Source organism: Curcuma longa, chromosome 16, assembly GCF_044706935.1.
Source record: "Curcuma longa cultivar G26 ecotype Majalengka, Jawa Barat chromosome 16, ITB_CL_G26_1.1, whole genome shotgun sequence".
NCBI classification, from domain to species: domain Eukaryota; kingdom Viridiplantae; phylum Streptophyta; class Magnoliopsida; order Zingiberales; family Zingiberaceae; genus Curcuma; species Curcuma longa.
The window spans coordinates 1,548,341-1,569,234 of NC_133876.1; the positions used below are offsets into that span (position 1 = coordinate 1,548,341).

At 41.1% G+C, this 20,894-nt stretch overlaps 2 protein-coding genes across 2 annotated transcripts; both read right to left on the reverse strand.

The window, feature by feature from the left end:
* Nucleotides 1–961: 961 nt before the first annotated feature.
* LOC141847361 (enoyl-CoA delta isomerase 1, peroxisomal-like) lies at nt 962–1,957 on the reverse strand. Its single transcript, XM_074735398.1, has one exon. It carries the CDS (start codon nt 1,897–1,899, stop codon nt 1,141–1,143), a length of 759 nt encoding a protein of 252 aa, XP_074591499.1. The 5' UTR covers nt 1,900–1,957; the 3' UTR covers nt 962–1,140.
* A 9,008-nt stretch (nt 1,958–10,965) lies between these two features.
* LOC141847934 (enoyl-CoA delta isomerase 1, peroxisomal-like) lies at nt 10,966–11,969 on the reverse strand. Its single transcript, XM_074736043.1, is given in 2 exon segments — nt 10,966–11,466; nt 11,469–11,969. Coding segments are annotated over 2 exon segments (747 nt in total). The 5' UTR covers nt 11,923–11,969; the 3' UTR covers nt 10,966–11,173.
* Nucleotides 11,970–20,894: the final 8,925 nt, after the last annotated feature.

Here is a 20,894-nt window from a genome sequence, read left to right on the forward strand (position 1 = left end):
TGTCAGACCCAATCCCCTCGGATACCTCTCTTTCTGCACATAAGGCCAAAAGGAATACGAAGTTGTCAGACCTGGTCCCCTCGAATACCCTCCTTTTCTGCACATAAGGTCAAAAGAAAATGATTGTCAGATCTGATTCCCTTTGCAAATTGCTATAAGAGTTCTATCATATCCGACGTGGAGATGCCTGGAGCAGGTTATACAAGACTTAGCCCATAATCTTATTTCAAGTTCGATTCTAAAAACTCTGCTAGCATTATCTTATTTCCTGTCTACATTTCATTATCTTTCTCAGAACCATAACTTGAGCGTCGGAGTGGTCTACCGAGACTCTCCAACACCAGTCTAACCTCTTTTTGGAAGTGTATTTTAGGTTCGGATAATCTCTCGCATCCCAACTCATCCAAGAGGTCATCTACGTCGGACTGCTCATTGACTGGTGACTTGATCATCCATGGTATTTGGCTGGAACATGTGTAATCCATATGACATCATTGCAAGACAATTTAATAACATCAACTAATATTCATACAAGTTCTTATAAGATAACAAACGTTAATATTCCATGAATTTACCAAAAAAATAGCATCTCAAATGTGATTTCTCTTGATTGGATAATAAGTCAATATCTTTATTTCCTCACAATCTATGTATATAAATTATAAGAAAATTTTTAAAAATATCATCATCATAATTATACTTAAAAGGTCTAAGATCATTCTAATTGCTTTATTAAAATAAACTATATCCATAGGGCTCCTTGATGCCTAATGTTGAAAAATCTGAAGTGCTTAAAATATGGATCAACAGTCACGTGCTTAACAAGTTGACTATAATGTGTTTGGACCCACCGTAATCAATTTTGTTTTCTTCTTTTGATTAACATTTTTATATAAAACAAACATTTATCTTTATGAACCCTAATTCCCCAATTAAGGGTTTTTTTTAACAAAGTCTTTCAAACCAAATTGTATTGTCTTAAAGGCTTAAAATATTATCAACATAACTTCAAAATGATAAATCCACTCTCACGAGCTTTATGGCTCTAATCGTTCATTAAGATCACAATTTGGATTTTATTGATAATTAAGTTCATGTAATAATCGTTTGTTACAGCTTCGACGAGGTGTCCAGTTTCGATCACAGCTTCGACGATGGTTGCTTCGTCAACGCCGCCGCCGCCGCCGCCGCTGCCTCCTCGCCCGACGCCTCCTCCAACCCTAATCCTTTGCAGACCTCCTTGAAAAGCCCTTTCCTGATGGAAGCGTAGACCTCACCATCCCAATTCCTCGCCGCCAGCTCTTCGCCCATGGCTATAGCGGCCTCCACCGCCTCCCTCGCCCCCACCACCGCCCGATCGACGATCCCCCTCGCCTCCGCCTCCGCTGCCGTCACTTTCTTGCCCCGCAGCAGCACATCCCGCCGCGTCCTCGGATCTGGGATCTTGGCCCTCATCACTGACATCAAGCTGTCCACGATCGGCAGCCCGATGTCAACCTCGCTCATGTAGAAGAACCCCCGATCGGCCCTCATGACCACGTAATCGTGGCTCAGCGCCAGGAAGCACCCGGCCGCGGAGACGTGGCCGGTGACGGCGGCGATGGTGGGCATCGGGAGGGAGAGGAGGTCGGCGAGGGTGCGGTGGAGTGCGGCGGTCATGAGACCGGGGCGGAGGGAGGGGGAGGCCCGGGCCCAGGCTAGGTCAAAGCCGTTGGAGAAAAATTTGCCCTCGGCGGCGGTGACGAGGGCGGCGCCACCGTCCGAAGAGGCCGCCGCTTCGGAGCGGACGCGCGCAAGGGCAGAGCGGACGGCGTCGAGGAGCATGGGGTTGAGGCGGTGCTCGTCGGTGCCGGTGAGGGTGAGGAGGTAGACGCGGCCGCGCTTCTCCAGAGTGCACATGTCTACTCTTCCCTAAACTCCGTGTCTTCCCCAAAGTCGGGATTGCAGATTTCGCCTTGCAACTATTTTTATATGTTCGGATAGACAAATGGAAAATTGCATTCATCTCTCACCCTTTGGACCACCACAACAACCGCAAAATTACGTTGATAATAATATAAACAAGTATACAGTACAATTTGAATTTGAATTTGAATTTGAATTTGAATTACTTCTTTTTAGTTGTCTAATCAATCTATAGTTCGTTCCTTCCAAACTCTTGAATGGTCGCTGAACAAACAATTTTAATGGGGTATTGATTATTGGTGCAATAGAGTTTTGATGTTTGTTTGGTCGAGGTTAACCTTGTCAAAAGAAACGTAATGTGATTGGATGACTAACAAAGAGAATTTTAGTCATATCAAGATTGACTGAATCATTAATAAAAGAAAAAGTCTAATCAAATCAAAATTGATTAAATATCTTATAAGAGAAAAACTCTAAACAGATCAAAAGTGACAGAATATTTGGCAAAAGGAAAAATCCTATGGGAGTAACTTTAAGTAGTGAGAAATTTTGAAAGAATAAACCCAAGTAAAAAAAAATCCTTAATGGAGTGAACTTTAGATAATGAGAAGTATTCGAGAAGTGAACTCCAAACGGTTGATCGAACTAGTATATTTGGACAACCGAAGTATAATATTTTGCATTACTATTCTATTGTGCTAATTTGATATTGTAGAAAAATCTTAGTAGATTCAGAGGATCAGACATCGAGATAAGCAAAGACATAACGGGTTAAGAGATCGGACGCAAGTAAGGAAAGTTTAAACATGACAAGTAGACCAGATGTTTGATAGGTAATCTCCAAGAATAGAGTGCAAAGGACAAATCCCCTTTGTCAGGATAGACTTAAGTGATCATTCGACTAAGGGTCCAACTTGGATTATGAAGTTGAAATCGGACAGTTGGATGACTGTCTAAATGATAATATACTGTTTATGAGCTAACTCAGTTTCGTAAGATTCTGAACAACTTGATAGATTCTAGATGATCGGATTATTTCCAAGCACTCGAATAGTAACTTTGGCAAATCAGTTAAGGGGCGACCAGATTGTTTTCAAACACTCGAAGAGTAATTTTGGCAAGTCAGATCGGAGGTGACGAGAATAAATACAAACGCCCAGAGTAGAAAAATGCCAGAAGTATGTCGGAACGGATAAGGTCACACTGAAGTCATCCGAAAGGGAATCTAACCGACTGGAGAGACTGAATTTCTAAATCACCATACCAAATTTTCAAATCAATGAGCACAACTTGAGTTGCCCGAAAATCTCTCCAAGCGATCAAAAAGGTCTATAAAAGGTTCGAATTTCAAAGTTGATCATCACACTACAAAAATAAAGGCTGATGAAATTTACAACGAAAAAAAATATTTTCGTCGTAAAAACGTTTAGCGACGAATTTGACGATAAAAATTTTTTTGTTCGTAATAACTCATCGCAAATTTATGCGATGAAAACAGCATATTCGTTGCTAATTTTGCAACGAAAATATTTTTCGTCGCCAAATTCATCACCAATTTACGATGAAATAATTTTCGTTGCAGAATTCAATATTTGTAATCTGCAACGAAAATTTCAGTTCGTCACAGTTTTTACAACGAATAATTATTTTCGTCGCTAATTTTGCGATGAAAATTGATTTCGTTGTAATAGAGAAGCTACATGAGAATAACCAATTTGGCGTTGAAAACTATTTTGGTCGCTAATTTGGCGACGAAACCATATTTGATTACGAAAATCCATTTTAGTCGCCAACATTGGCAATGAAAATCCATTTTCATCACCAATTTATTCGTCCACCGAGATAATCCAATATTAAATTACGAGTCTTGTAATAGTAATTCAACAAAAAATTTTGAACCAAATAAATATCTTACCTGCTACTCTTATTTTCCAATGCAATCTTTGGTTTAAAAAAGTCTTTAAAAAGAAATTTTTTTAAAATATGAGATTCATGCTTTAAAAAAATGATAAATCTCAGTCAGTCTCATGGACTCAATCCCTGGGGTGGTCGAGATTCATGCTTCTAGCCTCCAACATTTACTTCTTCCTCCTTCAAATCCTATAGTTTATTTTAGTTGTCCCTTTTGAATTAAATACCTTAAAATTTTCAATCATCAACGTTCGAATTATCTCTATTTAATTTATATTATGATTTTAGCTCCATGTTAATTGCTGTGCAAAATATTAATTAGTGATGCATCAATCATCAACTAGCCTCCAACATTTACTTCTTCCTCCTTCAAATCCTATAGTTTATTTTAGTTGTCCCTTTTGAATTAAATACCTTAAAATTTTCAATCATCAACGTGATCGAATTATCTCTATTTAATTTATATTATGATTTTAGCTCCATGTTAATTGCTGTGCAAAATATTAATTAGTGATGCATCAAATTATCCTTCGATGTTTTAATGTCTCTAATGAATGTGTCGAGAGAATTGGTAAATGGTCGTTATTTATATAGAAATAGAGAATCAATTTCATGGAATGCAAACAAAGGGTTACACCACAAGAAAAGCTGTATTTTGCGATCGAAATTTAAATCGCTAATTTTAATTAGTGACTGATAATTTTGATTGCCATTTTTTTTTATTGTTGCTGACATTAGTGACAAAATTTTAATTCCATTGCTAAAATAGCGATGAAATTAAAATTTCATTGCAAACTTTAGATGCCCACTTATTGCGGAGTTATGAAGGAAGATGAAAAATTGATTATATATGGGACAGGAGATATCTATCTACCAACAAATGCTTTGAGTCTTTAAGCGTTTCTATAGAATTGGGCAACTATTGACTAAGACAAGACATCTAGCTTTGTCTTCCTTGATACATTTTGTATAGCAGGCCAGAAATAATAGCTTCTTTGATGAGGGACGGTTGGATGGGGAGGTTTATAGAAGAGTGCAAATTCAAGTATATCAAACATTGAAAACGTTTTTTGATATGATACTTTGTTAGACATGAATAGCTTCCAGTATCTAATGATTCTTTTACTTATATAAAAAAGAGAGAGAGCGCCCTTCTTTAGAACTACCAAACGGGTCAATCCATGACAGGACGGATCAATCTATCAAAAACTCATAATATGATGGGATGGACCGACCCATCAAATTAGCGGGTTGAAAAATCTTAAACCCAACCTAAGACGGGTTGCGGGTTAGGCGGGCCAACTCACGGGCTTGTCAAAAAATAAAAAATATTAAAAATATTAAAAATTTTAAATTTGGATTACATTTTAACGGATCAAGTTTAAATTTGGATTGCAGTTTAGACAGATCAAACTCATTAGTCCATTGAGTTTTCTATTTTAATTTTAAATTTTGAAGAAAAAAAGTTTTCTCAACCTACGAGCCAACCTAAGCCCGCCATGGGCCGATCCACGCGGATCACAGGCCTAGGTGGGTTGGCCCATTTAAATCCACCTTAAAATAAGTTGATAAAATTTGAACTCAATCTACCTAAATTATTTAACGGGGTGGACCAACACAACGGGCTAAACTCAAATTGACGGTTCTACTCTTCTCTATCCGTTAATTTGGAGCCCAATTTGTTGACATTTGCAAGGCTGGATGGCCTTGCAAATTTGGACCAACCCAAATTAGTAGGCTGACAGCCCAAACATGTGGGTTGTTGCAGCAATCTTCTAGCTGGATTTTAGCCCTACAAAGTTTATTTGTGTCTAAATTATTTTCACTTAAAATTTGTCCCATATGAATTTATGGTCATGCATATTTGAGTTAGTGTTCATACATTTATTTGTGCCCTTTGTTCAATTGACAACTGATCATCTGTTTCTCTTCCTTTTTCACTAAAATAACAGATATCAGGTACACTGTCCATTCGTAATCTTCCTTTGGCTGCATTGCTGGATTTTGGCGATTAAAATCTCACCCACTTCAGCGTTCAGGTGAGCTCTGTCAACTCTGTGGAGCTGAAAAAGACCCTTCTCCAAACAGATGATAGCAGAAACATAAATTAGGCAACAAATAATGACAATTAAACCTAATGATGAAACAAACTATCATAACAATCCAGACATCTTAAAGTTTCTCTATCTTTGTCTTCAGTCAGCTCATGTTCAAGAAGTGATAATTAAGTTAGTAGGACCATGGATGCTGGCTGTTGATCTGGAGACCAAAAAATCTTTCAGTCACCATCTATTTGGCTTCGATGTCAGTGATGTTCGACAAGAAAAAAGAGCTTTCATGGTCATTTTCTCTTTGTTTTAAGAAAAACCTGCAACATGTTTGGTGGTGATATGGCCCATTATCAATCAGCTTCATACAACCTGGAACTCTCTTTGGATGAGTTAATGCATTGAGATTCTTAAGCATTAAGACATTATTTTATACACAGCTCCTGTTGCATTTCAAAGAATTTGTTGAGGTCGAGCTGACTACTACATGGCTACCACTAAGTATCATGCTTTTTGTATTAACAACAATTTCCTTGTCAAAAGGGAGAAAAATGATCCGTCTGCTCCCAAAACTAATACTTGAGGCTGTAGTTTAATTTCATGCTGCAATTCAAAAATCTGAAACCTCTTTAAATGCCAAGCAGTCAACTGAGTTTACCGAGCCAACTCTGCACATTTAAGACTAGCCATGGCGAATGGCCCAGGAGAGTTTAATACTTGTACAATTTGTCTCACTCTTGTTCATGCATTTTACTTCTTCAGATTAGGTTGCCATGGGGATGGGGGCCATCAGCTTTAGGATCCAAGGAGAACAGATCTAACCAGCTTTGTGTGCCTTTTGCTCACCTCAGTTAGTTGACAGTCCTTGTGATTCTTATGAGAAACCTTTTTCTTTTTTTTTGTTAATTGATGAAGAACTCATTTGTGGCGAACAGTTGTGCTGAAATACATACAGCTGCTTTCTACAGAAACGTCCATGTTGCCATCTTTACATGCAGCGTCTCTCTGTCAGTAAAATTATAATCAATAAATGAGCAATAAAGGAGGCTCCGTGGATCGGATTATGAATTTTTCTAAATTGTTTTAATATTTATTTCCCATATCTTTTTATTAATTAGTTTGAACTTGAGACTGTAAACAATTATAAAGATTTATTTTTTAATTAATTTAATTTGGTATTCTATGAATAAGGAGGTTCCGTTGTCTCGACCAAGGGTGGAGCCAAATGGTTTGCTATCTGGGCTTTAGCCTGGGGCCCGATGAATTTACTCTTTAAATTTATGGTAGAAAAATTAAAAAATATAAGGGAGAAAAGAAGATAACCCGAGGAGCTTTGGGATTAGCCCAAAGGCTACCCATTTCTTGGCTCCACCATTGGTCTCAACCATCTCATTCGTCTAGTCTCAATCATCCTAGTCGTCTCGTCTCGCCCATTCTGGTCGTCTTGTCTGGCCATCCTAGCCATCTCATCTCGGTCATCCCAACCATCTAGTCTCAACTAGCCTCGTCTTGGCTATCCTAGTCATCTCGTCCATCCCAGCCATCTTGTCTCAACTAGCCTCGTCTCAGCCATCCCAACCATTTAGTCTCGACTAGTCTCATCTCGGCCGTCCTAGCCGTCTCGGGCGTCCTAGCTGTCTCGTCTTGTCTTGGTCATCCCAACCGTCTCGTCTAGGTCAGCTTCGATCATCTCATCTCGACCACTCTACTCCACTTCGCCTCATCTTGGGTTCTGTCCTCATGTCTTTGGTAAACTCTATTTTACATAGTCTGTTAAAGGAAAATGTGAATATTCTCATGGACATGGAGTAGTCCAAGGATATACAGGCCGTTATGAGGTTGTCAAACCCGATTCCCTCGGATACCCCTTGTTCCGGCCAAAAATCGACGACAGTCAACCCACCGTTCAAGAAGATGTCACCTCAACCTGTGCGGGCTCTAGTAGGAGGGAGACCTGCGAGATTAACACGAACGAACGGATTAGCTGGCGCCGGGAGATCCTGGCAGGCCACTCCGACGCTCAAGTCAGTCTTCCGGTGGAGAGGAAGTAGCAATAGTAACAGTCGTAGTAGTAGTGAGAATGCAAAAGATTGGATTGGAGAATCAATACCTGTGTGGAAACTAATATACCTTCGAAGAGAACATTCCATCTGTCAGGGGAGCAAACTATGATGGTATCTGGGGGCGCAGAATCTGTTGGTGCCCTGGTTAGTTTTGATGTGATCAACCAAGTTAGGTTAGGTCCTGTGTTGTTTTAATCCCTCTGCTAAGTGTGCAAGAACTTAGGTACGGAGGAAGTCGAGCGTAAAACGTAGTGGACGAGAAGGGTTGCGCGGGGAAGTGAGCCGACGGGCTCGGTGCAATCCGAGGGACGCGGAAGCTACGGAAGAGTACGCCGGTGGATTGAGAAGGACGTGCGCGAAGTCCGAGGGACGAGAAGCCGGGAGGAAGCACGCTCGAGGGGCAAAAGGCCGGAGTCGGGTTCGGATGAGCCTAACTCCGGTTGGCCAGAAATCACCCAACCGAAGACTCTACAAGAAGTCAACAAAAGTCAAACTATTGACTTTGATAGTTGACTTTGACTGTTGACTTTGACCAGCAAAGAAGACTTGGACTTTTTGGATGTGGCGGTTGCAAAAAAAAAGAAGAAGAAAAAAATAAGATTTATCTTTTATTATATAAAAGATAAATACTTAGTTTTTATTAAGGATAAATCTCTTTATCTTTTATTAAAGATAAAGTTTATCCTTATTTAATCAACGGCTACGATCAAAGTCTATCTCCGATCAACAGTTAGGATCGTATCAACGGATCAACGACCAAGAGAAAATTTATCTACGATCAACGATCCAGATATATTCTCTTATGCTATAAATAGGCTTAGAAGTTAGAAGGAAAAGAACATTGAAATTGTATTCACTTCTAGCTTCTCTTGTGCTTCAAAGTTCTGTAAAAGGTTTCTCCGCCAGAAGGAGATTTTCACAGCTTCAATCGCCTTGGCTTACAACTACCTAGGTTGTAACCAAGTACATCTCTGTGTATTTACCTTTTACTATTTAGTTAGTTTAATTAATGTGTATTTATTTAATTGATTGCTACTAACTTTTATCCTTGTAAAGAAACACAAGAGATTCGTGTTTTATTTTCAGGAGCAATTCACCCCCCCTCTTGCCGGTCCACCTCGATCCAACAGAACCTGGGCGTGTCTGGCCCCTACACCAGTAGAGTGGCATTTAGGGAACAAGGGTGATATGCCTGTAGCTGCTTTGCGGCACAGTACTGTACATCGCCTTTGTCGTTTAGCCATAAGTAGGAAAATGACGGTTAGGATGAGATGAGACGTGGAGATATGAAGATAGCCTTTCCCCTGCATGACAGTTCACACGCTGAATTGTCGGTATTGTAATTGTATGATATAGGAGGACTTGAGCTGGGACCGGAGTCAGAGTGGAATAAGGTTATCCGGGACCAGCGATGGCCTGGTTTATCCGGGTAAAATGGGCGAAGTAGATGGTCGAGCAGACCATGTAGACTGAGCAATCTGTATGCGTTGATTGTTGGTGGCCAGGCTAAGCGGCTTACTCGGGAACAACCATGGTGAATGTTGGTCGGGCACACGGCATGTCATAATGGGATGACCGGATAAGGTGAATAGCCTGGTTAAGTTGAGCTGACTAATTAAGCCGAGATGGGCTAAGTGATGGGTTGCCCGGGAAATGACTTAGTGGTGCAATGCATATCCGGGACTGGCCATCGTCATGTTAGCCCGGGTAAGCAGAGTGAAGGCCCGTGTAGGCCGGGCAAGAAGACGATGAGTATGGACAAACCATGTAAGCTAACTGGACTAGGATTTGTTGTATTGATCCGTTCACCCTGGTTTGGCCTCAGCCATGTTCAGCCGGGTAAATAGAGTGTTGGATCCCCATGATCCGGGTAAGAAGGTTCGCGCGGACGGACCAGACGGACCGTTCCCGGATGAATGGGTCTGAATTCCTAAGACCATCTTGACCCAGACCCCGGGACCGTGGTCCCCAGGACCAGCCAGGTTGGGCGGTCTGTTGACTTACCCCGCCACGTTAGGCCGAGCAAGATCACCTTGACCGTGGACCCTGGGGACCGAGACCGTGGACCCCAGGACCAGCCAGGTTGGGCGATCTATTGACTTAATCCGCCACGTCGGGCCGAGCAAGATTTACCACATCACCCCTCTTTCTGCACATAAGACCAAAAGGAATACGAGATTGTCAGACCCGACCCCCTTGAATACCCTCCTTTTCTGCACATAAGGCCAAAAGGAAATGATTATCAAATCTGATTCTCTTTGCAAATTGTCATAAGAGTTCTATCATATCCGACGTGGAAATGCCTAGAGCAGATTATACAAGGCTTAGCCCACAATCTTATTTCATGTTCGATTCTGAAAATTTTACTAGCATTATCTTCCTTCCTGTCTACATTTCATTATCTTTTTCAGAACTGTAACTTGAGCGTCGGAGTGACCTGCTAAGACTCTCCTGACACCCGTCTAACCTTTCTTTGAAGTGTATTTCAGGTTCGGATAATCTCCCGCATCCCAACTCATCCAAAAGGTCATCCACGTCAGACTGTTGATTGACTGGCAGCTTGACCATCTGCGGTATTTGAGTGGAACATGTGTAATCCATATGACATCATTGCAAGACAATTTAATAACATCAACTAACATTCATACAAGTTTTTATAAGATAACAAACGTTAATATTCCATTAATTTACCCAAAAAAAAATAGCATCTCAAATGTGATTTCTCTTGATCGGATAATAAGTCAATATCTTTATTTCCTCACAATCTATGTATATAAATTATAAGAAAATTTTAAAAAATATGATCATCATAATTATACTTGAAAGGTCTAAGATCATTCTAATTGCTTTATTAAAATAAACTATATCTATAGGGCTCCTTGATGCCTAATGTTGAAAAATCTAAAGTGCCTAAAATATGGGTCAACGATCACGTGCTTAACAAGTTGACTATAATGTGTTTGGACCCACCCGTATGTCATTTTTTTCCCTTCTTTTGATTATATTTATGAACCCTAATTCCCCAATTAAGGGGAAGCTTAACAAAGTCTTTCAAACCAAATTGTATTGTCTTAAAGGCTTAAAATATTATCAACATAACTTCAAAATGATAAATCCACTCTCACGAGCTTTATGGCTCTAATCGTTCATTAAGATCACAATTTGAGAACACAATTTGGATTTTATTGATAATTAAGTTCATGTAATAATCGTTTGTTACAGCTTCGACGAGGTGTCCAGTTTCGATCACAGCTTCGACGATGGTAGCTTCGTCAACGCCGCCGCCGCCGCTGCCTCCTCGCCCGACGCCTCCTCCAACCCTAATCCTCTGCAGACGTCCTTGAAAAGCCCTTTCCTGATGGAAGCGTAGACCTCACCATCCCAATTCCTCGCCGCCAGCTCTTCGCCCATGGCTATAGCGGCCTCCACCGCCTCCCTCGCCCCCACCACCGCCCGATCGACGATCCCCCTCGCCTCCGCCTCCGCTGCCGTCACTTTCTTGCCCCGCAGCAGCACATCCCGCCGCGTCCTCGGATCCGGATCTTGGCCCTCATCACTGCCATCAAGCTGTCCACGATCGGCACCCCGATGTCAACCTCGCTCATGTAGAAGAACCCCCGGTCGGCCCTCATGACCACGTAATCGTGGCTCAGAGCCAGGAAGCACCCGGCCGCGGAGGCGTGGCCGGTGACGGCGGCGATGGTGGGCATCGGGAGGGAGAGGAGGTCGGCGAGGGTGCGGTGGAGTGCGGCGCTCATGAGACCGGGGCGGAGGGAGGGGGAGGCCCGGGCCCAGGCTAGGTCAAAGCCGTTGGAGAAAAATTTGCCCTCGGCAGCGGTGACGAGGGCGGCGCCACCGTCCGAAGAGGCCGCTTCGGAGCGGACGCGCGCAAGGGCAGAGCGGACGGCGTCGAGGAGCATGGGGTTGAGGCGGTGCTCGTCGGTGCCGGTGAGGGTGAGGAGGTAGACGCGGCCGCGCTTCTCCAGAGTGCACATGTCTATTCTTCCCTAAACTCCGTGTCTTCCCCAAAGTCGGGACTGCAGATTTCGCCTTGCAACTATTTTTATATGTTCGGACAAATGGAAAATTGCATCGTCTCTCACCCTTTGGACCAATCCACAACAACCGCAAAATTACGTTGATAATAATAATATAAACAAGTATACAATTCAATTTGAATTTGAATTTGAATTTGAATTACTTCTTTTTAGTTGTCTAATCAATCGATAGTTCGTTCCTTCCAAACTCTAGAATGGTCGCTGAGCAAACAATTTTAATGGGGGTATTGATTATTGGTAGAGTTTTGATGTTTGTTTGGTCGAGGTTAACCTTGTCAAAAGAAACGTTCGGATGATTAGCAAAGAAAATTTTAATCAAATTAAGATTGACTAGATCATTAACAAAAGAAAAAGTCCAATTAAGTCAAAATTGATCAGATATCCTATAAGAGAAAAGCTCAAGATTGATCAGATATCAATGAATTTCTAAATGGTTGACCAGACTAATATACTTGAACATCCAAAGTATAATATTTTGCATTACTATTCTATTGTGCTAATTTGATATTGTAGAAAAATCTTAGTAGATTTAGAGGATTGGATATCGAGACAAGTAATGATAAATTGGTTAAGAGATCGGACGTCAAGTAAGAAAAGTCCAAACATGACAAGTAGACCAAATGTTTGATAGGTAAGCTCCAAGAGTAGAGTGGAAAGGACAAATCCTTTTTATCGGGATAAACTTAAGCGACCATCTGACTAAGGATCCAACTTGGATTATAAAGTTGAAATCGGACAGTTGGATGACTGTCAAAATGAAATTATACTATTTATGAGTTAATTCAGTTTAGTAAGAATCTAGATGACCTGATAGCAAACACTCGAAGAGTAATTTTGGCAAGTCAGTTCAAGGGCGACCATATTGTTTCCAAACACTCGAAGAGTAATTTTGGCAAGTCAGATCGGAGGCGACGAGAATAAATACAGACGCCCAGAGTAGAAAAATGCCAAAAATATATTGGGACGGATAAGGTCACACTGAAGTTGTCCGAAAGGGAATCTAAACGACTGGAGGGACTAAATTTCTAAATCAACAGACTAAATTTTCAAATCAATAAGCACAACTCGAGTTGCCCGAAAATCTCTCCAAGCAACCAAAAAGGTCTATAAAAAAAAGGTTCGGATATCAAAGTTATCATCAATTCTGTTAAAATATTAATATTATGTGACCCGGTCATATAACCTGGTCCGCCCTAACTATCTATATATATGGATGTAATCCTCATTGTTTATTTCATTCCATTAATAAAATTATTCCGACATGGTATCAGAGCGATGCCCTAATCCTCTAATTCTTTTTTAACTCAGCGCCCCTGTTTCTTCTCTCTGGTGCCGCCGCCACCATCCGAAAACTTGCGCTTTCCCTTCTCCTTCCGATCGCGCCGGGCCACTTGCGTCACCCTCTAGAGCCGGTGCCCTTCCGCCGTCGCCTTCTTGCGTGATAAGAGACCACTGGACAAAGCTCTCAGTCCAACTCTGCAAGTAGGTTCCAAGAGGAGACCACTGGACAAAGCTCTCAGTCCAATATTGTCATTGATGTACGAGTTCAGGCATTAATTGCCTAGGATCATTCCAGAAAACTTCAGTATTGGAACCTGCACGGATGACGAATTGATCCCGGGCTTTCTCATCAGTAAGCCACTGCTGCAAGTTCTCCCCAGGCACATATGGTTTGATTTCAGAAGCTTTCCACTCCTCTGGGACCTTCATCTGCCCTTCCAGCGGCTTGTTCGCGAGATCGCGTAGGACTTCAAGACCGACTTCTGGTTCCAGAGCTTGGCCGTGGCGGCGCTCCAAGAGGCAGCCGGCATTCAGCAGCATCTCTGGTTTCGGCAGCAGCTGTGTGGGATTTCTGTGGAGCGGACCGCTCCCTGATCGCATTCGTGCAGAGAAGATACTGCCGTCAACTCACCGCATCATCTATCTCTGTTTCTGCAGACATGGATCGTGTTAATGCTTGCAAGGATGCTCGATCGGACAAGTCTGTTAGATGTCGTCGTTGTCCGAATGCTGATCATGCTTACACTCATTGCCCGAACATTGAGTGTCGTTATTGCCACAAAAAGGGTCATGTCCGTCAGAACTGCCCAAAACTGAGTCACATATCCTCTACAGTTGGCTCTTCCTCCTCCATGGCCGCCGTCACAAATGTTTTGCAGCCGCCTCAGTCCACTACTCCCACCCTTATGGATATCCATAAACTGCTCACTCAGGTTTTATCTACTAATCCTTCATTAGCCACCACATCAGGTAACCAACAATGGTTCTTAGATTCTGCTTGTTGCAACCATATGACCTCTAACATTAATTTATTACATTCTCTAAAACCTCTCACCACTTCGCCTCCCATTCACACTGCAAATGGTGCCCCCATGCATATCACACACATTGGTCATGCCACTTCACCATCTCTCCAAGATGTCTACTACATTCCCCATTTAACATTAAACCTTGTTTCTATTGGTCAGTTAGTTGAGCAGGGACTTACTGTTATTTTCACGTCTTCTGGTGTACAGGTTCAGGATTCGCAGACGAGCCAGATTCTTGGGACGGGGCGCAAGAAGGGTCGCCTGTTTGAGCTTTGTTCCCTTCAACCCTTTCCTTCTATCTCTGCTGTCATTTCTCCTTCTTCCATCTATCAGTGGCATCTCAGACTTGGGCATGCTTCATCACATAATCTCCGATCTCTTGCTGCTAAAGGTTTTTTTGGTTCTATTAAATTTGAATCCTTTGATTGTGTGCATTGCAAGCTTGGCAAACAGCCAACACTTTCTTTCTCAAATAATCATTCTATTGCTGATAAACCTTTTTCCCTAGTTCACTCAGATATTTGGGGTACCCTCTCCTGTTGGTACGTTTAAAGGTTATCGATATTTTGTAATCTTTGTTGATGATTATTCCCGATTTACTTGGATTTATTTTTTGAAAAATCGTTCTGAACTTGCCTCTACTTACTCTACTTTTGTAAAAATGATTCAAACACAATTCTCATGTCCTATTAAAACAATCCGCACTGACAATGCTTTGGAATATAATGATTCTACCTTTCTCAATTTTCTTTCTGCCCAGGGCACTGTTGTTCAGCACTCATGTCCTTACATTTCACAACAAAATGGTAGGGCTGAACGTAAACATAGGCACATTCTAGATACTGTTCGTGTCATGCTCCTTTCTACTTCGTGTCCTGATCGGTTTTGGGGAGAAGCTGCCCTTACTGCTGTCTATACAATCAACCGGATGCCTTCTTCTGTACTTCAGGATGTCATTCCTTACGAGAAGCTCTTTGGTCAACCACCAGATTACTCCATTCTTCGTCCGTTTGGCTGTGTCAGTTTCGTCCACCTTTCCCCACATGAACGAAACAAATTGGAGCCTCAGAATCGTTTGTGTTGTTTGTTGGGATATGGGGTAGAACATAAGGGCTATCGTTGTTGGGATCCTGTGTCAAATCGAATTCGTATTTTCTCGTCATGTCACCTTTTGGGAACATAAGATGTTCTCTTCTGAGTCCAAGTTTACCATTCCTTTTCAGACTGATTCCCCTTTCTTTGTTTTGGATCCATCTCCTTCTTCTGCAGGTCCCGAGCTCACACAGATTCCTGTTGACACTATCGATGCTTCCCCGTCACCAACTGATTCCCCTTTCTTTGTTTTGGATCCATCTCCTTCTTTTGCAGGTCCCGAGCTCACACAGATTCCTGTTGACACTGTCGATGCTTCCCCGTCACCTCAAGCTGACTCATCTGCATCTCCTGAACAAGTATCTCAAGTCCCTGCTGCCACTGGTCGACGTTCAACCCGTGTAAGTCATCCTCCTTCTCATCTCCTTGATTACCATTGTTTCTCTGCCATTCTATCTAACCATGAGCCTAGGACCTTTCGTGAGGCAAACTATGATCCATTATGGCGTGAGGCTATGTTTGAGGAACTGCAGGCTCTTGAGAAGACTGGGACTTGGGATATCGTTGATCTACCACCTGGCAAGAAACCTATTAACTGCAAATGGGTTTACAAGATCAAAACAAATTCTGATGGATCTATTGAGCGCTACAAAGCTCGTCTCGTGGCCAGATGTTTCTTACAGGAGTATGACATTGACTATGAAGAGACATTTGCTCCTGTTGCCCGTTTGACTTCTCTACGTTGTCTTTTGGCTATTGCTGCTGCTCGTCGATGGTCTCTTCACCAGTTGGATGTGAAGAATGCTTTTCTTCATGGAGATCTTTCTGAGGATGTTTATATGAGTCCGCCGCCGGGTTCAGACATTTCGGGGAAGGTATGTAAGCTACGTCGTGCTCTTTATGGTCTGAAGCAGGCACCATGAGCTTGGTTCGCCAAGTTCAGCTCAGCACTTCTTCAGTATGAGTTTACCGCCTCTCCCTATGACTCTGCTTTATTCATTCGTCACTCCTCATCCGGGATTATTATTCTATTATTATATGTTGATGATATGGTGATCACTGGAGACGATGCCTCTGGAATATCTGATTTGCAGACCTATCTTCATCAGCATTTTGATATGAAGTGTCTTGGTAAGCTACGTTACTTTCTAGGTCTTGAGATTTCCGACACGGCAGATGGTATCTATTTGTCCCAGGCAAAGTATGCTTCTGACCTCATATCCCGTGCTGGCCTGACTGACAGCAAGACTGCATCGACTCCACTTGAGGCAGACTGTCGTTTCACTCCTCTCGATGACGCCCCTCTTGAGGACCCCACGCTCTATCGTCAGTTAGTGAGCTCCCTGATATATCTGACAGTCACTCGTCCTGATATAGCTCATGCAGTTCACATCGTTAGTCAGTTCATGACTAGTCCCTGTACAGCTCATCACTCGGCTGTATTACGTATTCTCCGCTATGTTAAGGGCACTCTCCTACATGGTTTTCACTTCTCTGCTGATTCATCATTGGTACTCACTGATTACTCTGATGCTGATTTTGCAGGCGATCCCACTGACCGACACTCCATCACTGGTTATTGTTTCTTCTTGGGTAATTCTCTTATTTCTTGGCGAAGCAAGAAACAGACTGTTGTTTCTCGTTCCAGCGCTGAGTCAGAGTATCGTGTGCTTGCTGATTCTACTTCTGAGCTTCTTTGGATTCGACGACTTCTTTCTGATCTTGGCATTCCTCAACCGCCTGCCACCGATCTTCATTGTGATAGTCAGAGTGTCATTCAGATTTCTCGAAATGATGTGTTTCATGAGCGCACTAAGCACATCGAGATCGATTGTCATTTTGTACGACAGAATGTTAGTGCTGGCACTGTGCAATTGCAGTCTGTGTCTACCGAACATCAAATTGCAGATGTCTTCACCAAGTCTCTCTTGCCGGGTCGCTTTTATGTGTTATTAAGCAAACTCAAGCTGATCTCTACTCTACCACCTTGAGTTTGAGGGGGGGTGTCGAATATTAATATTATGTGACCCGGTCATATAACCTGGTCCGCCCTAACTATCTATATATATGGCTGTAATCCTCATTGTTTATTTCATTCCATTAATAAAATTATTCCGACAAATTCAAGCTCTTAACTCTTCAACCTCTATGTTCATTTCATTGTCCAAGCAAGTCATGCAAATCTCATGTCAAAGTTACATCTTTCATTGTCGATATAATTTTCTGTATTATTTTTTTATTAGGAGAATTGTAAAAGTATTATAATTTCCTATGTCTTGAAAATATACCGTTCTTGCCGAAAGTTATTTGGAATACGATTTCACTTATTTGTCCACCGAGATAATCCAATATTAAATTACGAGTCTTGTAATAGTAATTCAACAAAAATTATGAACCAAATAAATATCTTATGTGCTACTCTTATTTTCCAATGCAATCTTTGATTTCAAAAAGTCTTTAAAAAGTTTTTTTTTAAAACACGAGATTCATGCTTCTAACCTACAACATTTACTTCTTCCTCCTTCAAATCCTATAGTTTATTTTAGTTGTCCCTTTCGAATTAAATACCTTAAAAATTTCAATCATCAACGTGATTGAATTATCTCTATTTAATTTATATTATGATTTTAGCTCCATGTTAATTGCTGTGCAAAATATTAATTAGTGATGCATCAAATTATCCTTCGATGTTTTAATGTCTCTAATGAATGTGTAGAGAGAATTAGTGGTAGATGGTCGTTATTTGTATAGAAATAGAGAATCAATTTCATGGAATGCAAACAAAGGGTTACACCACAAGAAAAGCCGTATTTTGTGATCAAAATTTCAATCGCTAATTTCAATTAGTGACCGATAATTTTGATTGCCAATTTTTTTTATCATTGCTGACATTAGCGATTAAATTTTAATTTTGTTACTAAAATAACGACGAAATTAAAATTTCATCGCAAAGTTTAGATATCCAATATTACATAGTTATGAAGAAGGATCAAAGATTGATTATATATAAGACAGGAGATATCTATCTACCAACAGATGCTTCGAGTCTTCGAACATTTTTATAGGATTGGATGACTATTGACTAAGGCAAGACATCTAACTTTGTCTTCCTTGATACATTTTGTATAGCGGGCCAGAAATAATAGCTTCTTTGATGAGGGACGATTGGATAATGAGAAACTTTATAGGAGAGTGCAGATTCATGTATACCAAACATTGGAAATGTATTTGATACTTTGTTAGACATAAATAACTTCTAATATCTAATGATTCTTTTACTTATCAAAAAAAAAAGAGAGAGTGACCCTTCTCTAGAGCTGTCAAACGGGTCAATTCATGACAAAGCAGGCCAACCTACCAGAAACTCATAATATGACGGAACAAGACAGACCGACCCACCAAATTAGCAGGTTGAGAAATCTCCAACCCAATCCAAGGTTGGTTGCGGGTTAGGTGAGCCAACTCACGGGTTTATTAAAAAATAAAAAATATTAAAATTTTTAAGTTTGGATTACAGTTTAAATGGATTAAGTTGAAATGTTTAAATTTGGATTGCAGTTTAAACGGATCAAACTCACTAGTCCATTGAGTTTTTTATTTTAATTTTAAATTTTGAAGAAAAAATAAATTTTATCACTCCGCCGACCAACCTAAACCCGTCATGGACCGACACTTTAAAATGCGATAAAATTTCACAACCCTAAAAGCAGGGTCAACGGCCCACTAAATTGAACCCATGCCAATTTGGAGTCCAATTTGTTGACATTTGCAAGGCTGGATGGCCTTGCAAATTTGGACCAACCCAAATTAGTAGGCTGACAGCCCAAACATGTGGGTTGTTGCAGCAATCTTCTAGCTTGATTTTAGCCCTACAAAGTTTATCTGTGTCTAAATTATTTTCACTTAAAATTTGTCCCGTATGAATTTATGGTCATGCATATTTGGGTTAGTGTTCATACATTTATTTGTGCCCTTTGTTCAATTGACAACTGATCATCTGTTTTTTCTTCCTTTTTCACTAAAATAACAGATATCAGGTACACTGTCCATTCGTAATCTTCCTTTGGCTGCATTGCTGGATTTTGGCGATTAAAATCTCACCCACTTCAGCGTTCAGGTGAGCTCTGTCAACTCTGTGGAGCTGAAAAAGACCCTTCTCCAAACAAATGATAGCAGAAACATAAATTAGGCAACAAATAATGACAATTAAACCTAATGATGAAACAAACTATCATAACAATCCAGACATCTTAAAGTTTCTCTATCTTTGTCTTCAGTCAGCTCATGTTCAAGAAGTGATAATTAAGTCAGTAGGACCATGGATGCTGGCAGTTGATCTGGAGACCAAAAAATCTTTCAGTCACCATCTATTTGGCTTCGATGTCAGTGATGTTCGACAAGAAAAAAGAGCTTTCATGGTCATTTTCTCTTTGTTTTAAGAAAAACCTGCAACATGTTTGGTGGTGATATGGCCCATTATCAATCAGCTTCATACAACCTGGAACTCTCTTTGGATGAGTTAATTAATGCATTGAGATTCTTAAGCATTAAGACATTATTTTATACACAGCTCCTGTTGCATTTCAAAGAATTTGTTGAGGTCGAACTGACTACTACATGGCTACCACTAAGTATCATGCATTAACAACAATTTCCTTGTCAAAAGGGAGAAAAATGATCCATCTGCTTCCAAAACTAATACTTGAAGCTGTGTCTGAAACCTCTTTAAATGCCAAGCAGTCAACTGAGTTTACCAAGCCAACTCTGCACATTTAAGACTAGCCATGGCGAATGGCCCAGGAGAGTTTAATACTTGTACAATTTGTCTCATTCTTGTTCATGCATTTTACTTCAGATTAGGTTGCCATGGGGATGGGGGCCATCAGCTTTACGATCCAAGGAGAACAGATCTAACCAGCTTTGTGTGCCTTTTGCTCACCTCAGTTAGTTGACAGTCCTTGTGATTCTTATGAGAAACCTTTTTCTTTTTTTTTAATTGATGAAGAACTCATTTGTGGCGAACAGTAGTGCTGAAATACATACAGCTGCTTTCTACAGAAACGTCCATGTTGCCATCTTTACATGCAGCGTCTCTCTGTCAGTAAAATTATCCTCAATAAATGAGCAATAAAGGAAGCAACGTCCACATCATTTCCTCTCCACAGATCGGATTATGTTAATTTCATGTTTTAATATTTATTTCCCATATATTTTTATTAATTAGTTTGAACTTGAGACTGTAAACAATAATAAAGATTTCTTTTTCGGTATTCTTTTTTAATTAATTTAATTTGGACACAGAGACGGCTTTTTTTAACCCGAAGCTTGGCGGATGGCTTGCGGAGACGGCAATCTTAGCGGTGAATGTGTGTTTGTGCGAGAGCGTGCGGAGCGCGACGGTTGAGCCGACTTCGCCGGAGCGGCCGCCACCGCGTGCGAGGCTTATCAGTCACCGCCTCCCGGACTTACCTATCTATGCGAACGAGTCGCTTCTGCTGTTGAAGCGTG

What these genes read in the sequence shown, in the direction of transcription:
- LOC141847361 (XM_074735398.1), bottom strand. Translation starts at nt 1,899, where the DNA reads ATGTGCACTCTGGAGAAGCGCGGCCGCGTCTACCTCCTCACCCTCACC.